This window comes from Eupeodes corollae, chromosome 1 (assembly GCF_945859685.1).
Source record: "Eupeodes corollae chromosome 1, idEupCoro1.1, whole genome shotgun sequence".
NCBI lineage: Eukaryota > Metazoa > Arthropoda > Insecta > Diptera > Syrphidae > Eupeodes > Eupeodes corollae.
This window is the reverse complement of record NC_079147.1, coordinates 122228891-122239507: the sequence shown is the minus strand read 5'-3', so window position 1 is coordinate 122239507 and position 10617 is coordinate 122228891. Positions and strand designations below refer to the sequence as shown.

The 10617-nt window shown below is 38.9% G+C and overlaps 1 protein-coding gene across 1 annotated transcript; it reads left to right on the top strand.

Moving 5' to 3' along the window:
* Nucleotides 1–7929: 7929 nt before the first annotated feature.
* On the top strand, nucleotides 7930–8496 carry LOC129943484 (uncharacterized protein K02A2.6-like). Its single transcript, XM_056052982.1, has one exon. It carries the CDS (start codon nucleotides 7930–7932, stop codon nucleotides 8494–8496), a length of 567 nt encoding a protein of 188 aa, XP_055908957.1.
* Nucleotides 8497–10617: the final 2121 nt, after the last annotated feature.

Here is a 10617-nt window from a genome sequence, read left to right as displayed (position 1 = left end):
AAATGGCCTTACTTAAGTGCTCCTTGGTGGAGTGCTATTCAAAATCTGCTCGACTTTGTCGACGTGTTTATACCATTTCTGCGGATCATCCAAACACGACTTCGTCAACATCGATGTTACTGTTTTATAGACTCTTTACACTTGTCCATTTCCACTTGGGACCCCAGTAGCAATCAGTCAGTTCTGAATGACCTCATCACTGCAGTAGTCCTTAAAAGCATTAGAAGTGAATGCAGCTCCTCTATCCGAGACAATTCGTCTTGGATTACCAAATATCGAAGCCTGTTTTTTCGGCTTTTCAATCACTTCTTCAGTTCCGGTGCTCTTCGTGGGATGGAGCCACACGAATTTTAAAAAAGCATCAACGACGACTAGCAAATAATTGTATTGCTTTCTGGTACTTTCCAATGGACCCATATGGTCGACATGGAACGTTTCCAAAGGCGTGTCTCTTTTATCAATTGGTAAAAGTCCTTCCTTTCGGCCGTGTTTTGCTTCAGTGATAATGCACTTTACGCAACTTCTGACAACACCAGCTACTTTTCTGGACAATTGTAGAATATAGAACGTCTTTTCTATATGGTCTTTTGTCTTGCTGACACCAAAATGTCCCTGTTGATGTGCCATCGAAATGATTTCCTGCTCCATCTGTGTGGGCACTACTATTAGCTCTTTTACATGATCCTTGAATAAAACGTCCGCTTTCATAAAATAGTCCTCATAAACTTCTGCCTTTAAGATTTTCCGAACTGCTTTTGTCCACTGGTCCTCCAGTTGGGCTTCCTTGATGCGAAGGTTTAGCGACTTTTGCAACATCAGGCAGTAAACCCTACTAAGCGCATCTACGTGTCTCATCTGGGTTCCGGAACGATGCTCCACCTCATAATCGAACTCTTGGAGAAACATCGCCCACCTTGAAACTCTTAATGGTACATCCCGTTTCTTAATAGTCTGTGTAAACGCGCTGCAATCGGTTATTATTTTAAACCGCAATCCTATCACGTAGACTCTCCATTTCTAAAGAGTCTCGATTATGCCCAGCACTTCTTGTTCGTATAAATGGAACCCTTGGTCTTCTTCGTCATTTTGCAGTAGCACTGCCCCATAATCAAACTTGCAGGCATCCGTGTGAATTTCTGTCACCGCCTTAGGATCAAATAACCTTAGAACAGGTGCTTTAGTGAGCGCTGTCTTTAGTTGTTGGAAGGCTATTAACTGTTCTGCTTCCAATTTGTACTTTGTATCCTTCTTCAGTAGATCAGACAAGGGTTTGGCTACAAGTGCAAAGTTCTTCACAAATCTACGGAAGTAGGAAGTTAGACCCCAAAAACTTTTAAGCGCTTTCTTATCAACTGGAACTGGAAATGTGTCTACCGCTCGTGTCTTTTCAATAGATGGTTGGATGGTGCCATCTTCTATTATATAACCAAGAAAGTTTACTCTTCTTTTTAAAAACTGGCATTTTTTTCATTTCATTTGAAGACCGTACATTTCAGTTACATCAAGAACTTGTCTTAGTTTTTCTATCCCTTCTGCCTAATCCTTGGATGGAATAATCATATCATCCATGATTACCACACCAGCTTGTATTAATGTCCGAAACATGGCAAATATGAAGCTACAAAAGAAAGCTGGAGAGTTTGATATTCCAAATAGAACAAACAAGAATTCGTATTGTGAGTCATGCGTTACGAACGCAGTATACTTTAGTGACTCTGGGTTCATCAAATCAAATGGGGTGGCGCAACAGTTCGTTGTGAACCAGGGCCTAGTGGCTTACAACTCTCAACCATTCCTGTGTAGGAGTAATGTTGTCAGGAATGGAAGGGACCTACAATTTTAGGCCGAATCCGAACGGCTAGTTTTGAGAAAGCACTTTTTCATGACAAGAATTACTCTTGAAGGATTTGTCAATTCCTCGCAAGAGGCAGTACCCGCGAAAATTAATTTTTTTTTTAAATTAAGGTGGCACAGGCAGGGATTGAACCCAAGACCCCTTGCATGACAGTCCAACGCACTAACCATCATGCCACGCACTAACCATCATATCTGGGTTCATAGGGACGTTAAAAAAACCATTTCTTAAGTCCAATGTTGTAAAAAATTTTGCACCTTGCAATCGTTCAAACACTTCATCGATCAATACCATCGGAAAATTGTCCCTTACAATTTTCTCATTTAACTTTCTATAGTCACAGCATAGCCTTTTCGAACCGTCTTCATCTCTGAGCACTAACTTTATTCTACAAGAGCGGTTTTTTTCCTCTTGGGTGAGTACTTATCAACCATTCTTCTTATAACCCCCTGTTCATCCACTTTCAAGTGGTTTAGATCCATCATCAGATCACCCTGAAATACGCCCTTACATGAAGATATATAAATAGCATGGAGCACATTGCTCAGCTCAAATATATCTTCATCGGAACCTATGTTCGCTTTTTCTTGCTAAAATCTGCCTTGGTTGACATCTACGTTTGTTTTACTTATCTCAAGTATGGCTTTATTGACATCTATATTACTAATGCCTGCTAGGGTTTCTTTACCCCTCAGTTCCTAAGAACTCTGCTTTTCCTTAAACGTGACAACCTCCTCTTGAATTACTAAGTTTACTTTATGCAAAACATCATTTCCAATGACAACGCGCTTTTAACATTTTATGTACCTCGGCGGATGAAATCTTCTTTGAGAACTCGTTTCGTAGGGCATTTTTCAACGATATCCAATTGTTTACCCCAGACAGACTCCTTACAAACTGACTAGCTACACCCTTGATCAATTGCTTGGCATAAATACATTTTTGCACCTTGTCCCACCTGACAATGATTGCATTCTCTTCGAAGTCCAGGATCCAGTGATTGATGTCAGGGTAACCTGAACCATCGAAGACTACGAGTGATCCCTCTATATCCGGAAGAGTAAATGATCCTAACACCAAATGTCTAACGCCTGCCTCTGCATAAACAAAATGTTCACTAGCGTTGTCTTCATTAGCTGCGTCTGTTCGTGATAGCTCATAATGTTCTAGCAGTTTGTCCTGTAAAATTGTTTTAAGTCCTGTCGTCGGTAAATTTAATTGTCCAAACTTTTCTCTCAACAGTTCCACTGTCATACCCAAGATTGCACCTCTCTCCATATTTACATTTACTAATGAATTTTACCCCTCACAATAAAAAGTTTTTTAAAAGAACAAAGTTACGAAACAAAATATAAATAAATGGCACGGCACGGTCGTCGCTTACCCCTTTTCAATTTGACTGCACTCAGCTCTTCTTCTTTATCGCTTCTTCTTCTTCGCCTTGACACCGCTCTTTTCCTTTTGCCATGACGCGGCTCTTCTCTTTATATACTCAAAATCAACACACTCTGCTTGTGTGGTTCTCGTTGGAGCAAGGAACCATGTGGTCTTCGTGTGTATTCGCACAATTGTTTTTGTGTTTCTCTTCGCACCAGACGCAGTTGACGATACACACTGGCACCGCTTAAGTTTGAAGCCACCTTTTTTATTGTTTTTTTTTCACCCAGTAATACAAACAATTTTTGTTAATTTGTTGATGTGGAACACAATGCACAACTGCCGAAAAATTAGTGTCGCTTCTTCTTTTTTTTTCTAAAAAAAACTGGTTTAGGGATGATGCCCGTTCGTTTTATTTATGCAATGCGCACACGACGATTTTTCTGTGATGATGCCTGTTTGTTTTATTTTACAATGCGCACAACACTTTTTTTTTATTTCTTTTTGTTCACTGTTTTTTTTTTCTTCAATTGTATGCACAAAGGATTTCTTTTCCGTTCATTCCCGGACGAGCCTTCAAATGTAGGATTTCCACAATTCAATAAAACACTTTTCGCTTATATTTATATAAGCACACACGATTCAATTTTATTTTCAATTTAGTTGTCAACTAAATTGATGCTTCGCCACACACTACATAAACGTTGTTGAAAGACTTCTGCTTCAACTGTCAAAACATCATTTTTTTCTCGTTAAAAAATTTCATTTAATAGAATCAAGATGTCTGAAAAAAGAAAAATATTGGCATTGATAATTATTGCAGAGTGCCTATATGACGATGAAGAAGTAAAAATAAAAAGAAAAAGAATTTGGATGAAAGAATGGCTTAGAGATAAAAAAAAATCGAATGAAAAATTAATAATGGAAATTAAAACAAATGAACCAAATGATTTCTTGAATTTTACCAGAATGAATGCAGAAGCCTTTCAGGAACTGCTAAATAAAGTAACTCCATTAATCAAAAAAGAAGACACTTTTATGCGAGATTCAATAAGTCCAGAAACACGCCTTCTAATTACATTAAGGTACCTCGCCAAAGGAAATGATTTTGAGGATCTCAAATTGAAGCACTTCATACACAGTTCATCTTGTCTTTCAATTTAATGTCAATTTCATGAAATCAACTCGTGTGTGGGCTTGAATTTGATTTTTTTGAAGGTTGACGATTGAGTTGGAAGAAAATCAAAAGATTTTGTTGGAGAGTTCCATCTGGTTCAATTTCATTGAACTTCTCCAGCAACACATCCCAAGCTTGGCTTTTTTTGTATTCATTGCTTTTTATCTTCCAAAGCGTGGGATGTTGCTGGAGAAGTTCAAACAATTCCTTCCAACATTTTTTATTAGCGGTTTGAGTCATTTTTGTTTATTTTTTTAAGAACAAATACAAAACCACACCGAAACCAGAGAGACGAGACATCAGACATGACCACAGAGATAATTCTATTGAGATTATTCACGTCTCTGTTTTTTATATCATTTAATTTCTTGCTAAAAAAGACATGGAATGCGTTTGGTTTGACAGTAAATCAAATGACTTGCCTACACACACCTCACCTAAGTTGAAAACATTCAAATCAACTTGAACAAATTCAAAATCTTTTGATTTTCTTCCAACTCAATCGTCAACCTTAAAAAAAAATCAAATTCAAGCCCACACACGAGTTGATTTGATGAAATTGACATTAAATTGAAAGACAAGTTGAACTGTGTATGGAGTGCTTTATATTGAATATTTATTTAACAGGAATTTCTATCGCGAGCGATCGGCCAACTCAAAGTAAGTTTAATGACTCACTCAATCTCTAAAAAGAACATAAGAAGGGGTGCGCTGTCTGTCTTTTAGAGTAAGTTAGTATTTAACGAATTAAAAACAAATACAAAATAAATGTTGCTCTAAAATAAATTTAACTGTACAGCTAAAAAAATAAGACATTTTGTGTTCAGTTTCATTCCCCAGTCCGTTAAGTGTTATTTAAATTGAAAACTCGCTCGAAATATCGCCTACTCAACGTCAAAACCCATTTTGAATTTAAATGTTGGTAATAAAGTTAGTTGCTGGTTTCACAATTTGACGGCCATCATCAAAAGTTTATTTTTATTTGTTCGTATTAGATTTTGATTTGTAAAAATGTAGTTTGTGAGACGAAATCTACAGATACATCGTGATCATTCCGTTTGCACCCTAATTCAAACATAGATCTCATTCCTTTTAAAAACTATCTTCCTCTCTTACATCCATTTCTTCATTCCGACATTCCCAAAACTATGTCTGCCATTATTCCCAATAAATATCTGATTCAATAAAGTTCATTATTAATACACAAAAGACAATTCTTTATTTTTTACATTACTGAAACCTAATAGAACTTAAATCCACAGAATTTGCAATAAATTTCGAGTAGACGAGAAAAATCTACAGATTTTGCAATTTTGTGTAGAAACAAACAAACAAAAGATCCTGTGAGATCTTTTTGTGCACAAAATGGTGAATGCACCAGCTGCAGTTGAAGACAAAATCTAAATAATATTATCCGTCCACCAAAAGCTCTCATAATAGATCACGATTAAGATATGACTAGAGCATGGAAATTGTGGAAACAACAGTAAATATATTTCGAGACGGCGGCAATGATGGTTACTAAACCACAAAATATACAGATTGCGACGTTTATGTCCACAATCGGCCCAATTCAACTGTATAACACACTGCCACAACCCGGCATTCCTGCTGGAGAAGAGCTCACTATGACACAGGTAAAAAATAATTTTGAAAATTACTTTATACCAAGAGTAAATGTTGCGTTTGAACGATATAAAGATCTACCAAAGTGATAATGAAGATATTGATGAACTAATATCCAGATTAAGACTTCAGGCACAAAATTTTGCATTTGAAATTTTAATTAATGGGATGTTGTGTGACCAGCTAATTTTAGGGATTAACAATGACGAACTACGAACCCTCCTTGTTTACTAAGATATTACATTGGAACAGGCGATTGTAAAATGCAAAGCCACATAAATTGCACAACAACAAACTGCGCACTCAGGAAAACGAAAACACCTTGCTACAATGCAAAATAAAGTCACTCCGTTCATTCGCCAACCACCAGATTAAAGTGCTAGGTGAAGTCATACTCAAGAGAACTATTGCTAAACAAAAGTGCAAAATAGTATTTAAGGTGGTTGAAGAAGACATCATGCTAATCTTGGGCACAAATGCATGCGAAAAGCTGGATCTTGTTCGTAGAATTCATTCCATCAAGGAAGAAGACATATTTAGTACACACAAAATGGACTGCTGTATAAAAAACGTCGAGTATGACATTGACCTTATACCAAATCCGTCTTTTGAAATTTGTACTCCAAGAAGAATTCTGTACAAGATAAGATATGATGTAAAGAAAGCTCTAGACGAAATGGTTAATTTGGAGGTCCTCGAGCCAATTAAAGAACCAACACCAGCTGTTTCGCCCCTGGTAGTTGTCAAAAAGAACAACAAAATCAGAATCTATATTGACCCAACGAGAATCAACGGATCGAGGTTCTTCACTCTATTGGACTGCAGGAGAGGCTTTTGGCAAGTTCGAGACTCAGATCGTACCAAACGTATACTTAAGTTCGCAACACCGTGGGAACGATATTGCTGCAAACGTCTTCTATTTGGCATCTCCTCAACCTCAGAAGTATTCCAAGATAGATAACTAACCGAAAAGAACCAAACCAAACTATTCGCAGATGATGACACCACTTCGAAAACTCCTTGAGAAATCAACTCAATGGGTATGGGATGAAATCCAACAAAAAAGGAGGCCCTTGTTATAAAATTCTTATGCGAAAAATTCCATGAATACGTGTGGGGTAAGCAACCAGTTGGTCATAGCCGTGGCATGACGTTTAGTGCGTTGGACTGTCATGCAAGGGGTCTTGGGTTCAATCCCTGCCTGTGCCACCTTAATTTAAAAAAAAAATTAATTTTCGCGGGTACTGCCTCTTGCGAGGAATTGACAAATCCTTCAAGAGTAATTCTTGTCATGAAAAAGTGCTTTCTCAAAACTAGCCGTTCGGATTCGGCCTAAAATTGTAGGTCCCTTCCATTCCTGACAACATTACTCCTACACAGGAATGGTTGCGAGTTGTAAGTCACTAGGCCCTGGTTCACAACGGACTGTTGCGCCACCCAATTTATTTATTTATAAGCAACCAGTTGTCGAATCAGACGACAAGCCTTTGGAATCAATATTCCAAAAACCAATTCATGCATGTCCAGCTAGACTCCAAAGAATTCGCTTGAGCTTATTGACTTACAACCAAAAGGTGATAAAAGGATCCAGAATGTTCCTGTCAGATTCACGGAGTCGCGATGTTGAAAATTCACCTCCAGTTAATGACAGAGAAAACAATTAATTACTAGTTCAATCAATATTGGCCATAACGGATGCATAACACAGTTGCTTGACAAAGTTAGCAGCTGCCGATGAACCATGTCAACAACTATTCAAATACATTTCAAAAGGCTGGCCAAATGATATTCAACAACTTCCTGAATCAATTAAACCATATTGATTCTTCCGCGAAGAACTTTTAGTTTGTGATGGTATAATCCACAAGTCACATAAATCCTCATACCTGAAGCAATGCGTTATGAGATGTTGAAGTACATTCATGGGGGTCATCTCACCTACGAAAAATGTATACATCATGCAAGAGACTACGTATTCTGGCCGAAACTGAACAAGGATCTACAGAATTTAATCCAAAAATGTGCATCTTGTCAAGTTCATCAGCGTAGCAACAATAACCACCCCATAGAATCCAAAGTGGTATCTAAATTTCCATTTGAAATTGTTGCTACCGACTTTTTCCATTTCTTTCTAGAAGAAGATTCAAGATTCATCACATTTGAAAAACTAAAGGAAACAACAACAAGCAATGTCGTTAATTTTTTGAAAAACATTTTTGCTTACCATGGAATCCCGAAAGTGTTGGAATCCGATAATGGTCTACAATTTCCATCTGTTGGATTCAAAAATTTTGCAAAGCTATGGCAATTCGACCACCGTACCGGTTCACTTCATCATCCAAGAGGAAATGACTTGACAGAAAGAGCTGTACAAACCACTAAACAACTATTGAAGAAGTGTTACTACGACAATACCGATTATCACCTGTCTATCCTTAATTTCATGAATACACCTAGATGAAATATCGGTCTAACGTCTACCGACCAAAGACCGAACCAGCCAGCGGTACAACGGCAAAGTTTTTTGCTGCTCCTACACTGGTGCTGACATGGCTATGGACACTCACAGTCCTGTTGTCGCCATCTGGTAAAATTACCTTCTTCTTTAAGCGAGGCAGTTGTGAAGAAGGCTGCTCTACTACCACAAAGAGTAAACCTCTCAACTCATCAACAACGCGAGTCGGAGGTATTAGCGATGCGGTGCCAGGTCATTCTAACACCAAAGCCAAGAGAACTAATACAGACCCTCCAACGCCTACTACAAGGACATGCGTATTGCTAAAAGGATTCTCCAGACGTTTGGTGAACAACAAGGTACTAGATTAAAATCTCAGCACGACGCCAAATGGGCCAAGAGCTTCTAGGCTAAAACTAACGTAAAGACTAGCCAACACTTAACGTCGAAGAAGGTAGTGTTTCACTAACCAAACGCCCCAAAGTGCTAAATACCACTTCTCTTGACCATCGTAAGGCAAAAATGACCTCCAGTTCCGTTCTGAAGGACAAAATGGTAGTCGCGATTATCGACAGAAGCGACGTAATGGGCACGTTCACTGCCGAGAACTGGATATTGGCCAAGGGACAGCTGGCCTTTAGTTTTGTAGAGATCATGTCTGACAATCCGGGACCACCGGCCATCACAAAAGAAGGCGGTTGGCATCAGGGACATATAAAGTTGATGGTTTGTGATGATCGGAGGGCGTGCGATCTACTGACGCTGGCGGTTGGCCGACTTGGGGAGGTCTGGCCTGGTGCTAAGCTGGATGTTTTCGCAAAGAAAGACATTCCTTGCAGACCAAGGGCTCGCATCACGGTTCCGCCCATATTCAAGGAAGTGGACCACGACATAAAAGTAATCAGGCTCCTTATTCCAACCCTTCCTACTCACAACTGGAAAGGTGCGAAACTCCTCTGGCGTAATCGAAAGGTTTGATCAGGTTCGGGTTTGATGAAATATCGCTGAGGGTCTACAAACCCAACCCAATCAAGCAGAACCGGCTGCAAAGAACCTGGTGCATCGGTCACTTTTCTTTCATTGGAAGACGATGCATCCCTGGTATCCCTAACCTCCAACACTCCATAAAGGCTTCGGCCTCCGTTGTTCTTCGCTTATCCAGCAGCGATAAAGATATTGCCCTGATTCAAGAACCCTGGACTTAGGACTCCCAAATACTACGTGCTTTATGCATCAGGTGGGGATTAACCCAGATCTTGCATATTAGTAAAACGTAGCCTAAATGTATATTTACTTCCTAATTTCAACGACCGAGATATCACCGCCGCAAGTCTGGAAACAGCCAGAGGAACATTCTGGTTGACGTCAGAGTATCTCGGTCACGACCACCTTGGCCCTCTCCCGGGTGACACCCTGGAGAGATTAATAACTGAGGCGCAAAGGCTCAATATCGGCCTCATCATCGGAAGTGATGCTTACGCCCACCATACAGTGTGGGGGAGCTCGAATATAAACGACATCGTTGAGTCTCTTTACGACTATATTCCAAACACAAACCTACTCATAAGTAACGTTGGTAAAGAGCCAACCTTTATTACTAAAAATCGACAAGAAGTTTTAGATATAACTCTTGTCTCCGACTTCATTAATAATAATATTTTGAACTGGAAGGTATCTAAAGATCACCCTTTTCTGATCATAGATACATCCAATTTAACTTAATATATGAACCAACTTGCCAACCGATCTTTCGAAATCCAAAAAGAACGAGTTGGCCAATATACAAGAGATCGTTAAATAGTTTAGTAAGACCTGAACTCTTAATACCCCCTCCAACACTAAAGATCTTGACGAAAAAGTCAATGATCTAACATAAGCCCTAATCATAGCCCTTGACACTACATGTCCTTTTATACAAGTAAGAGGTAAAAAGAAACCACACTGGTTTAACTCAGGCCTAGATTCACTTCAAAAAGAATGCAAAAAACTCTAACAGAGCGAAAGCTTCTAGAGACATGTCTGACTGGGATTCATATAAAGAATCACTGAATATATATAAAAAAGAACTGACGAAAACCAAACGATCGTCCTGGAGAAACTTCTTTAGCAACGTGGAAGATTGCTCTG

Coding starts and splice junctions, on each gene's coding strand:
- LOC129943484 (XM_056052982.1), top strand. CDS start 7,930: ATGCGTTATGAGATGTTGAAGTACATTCATGGGGGTCATCTCACCTAC.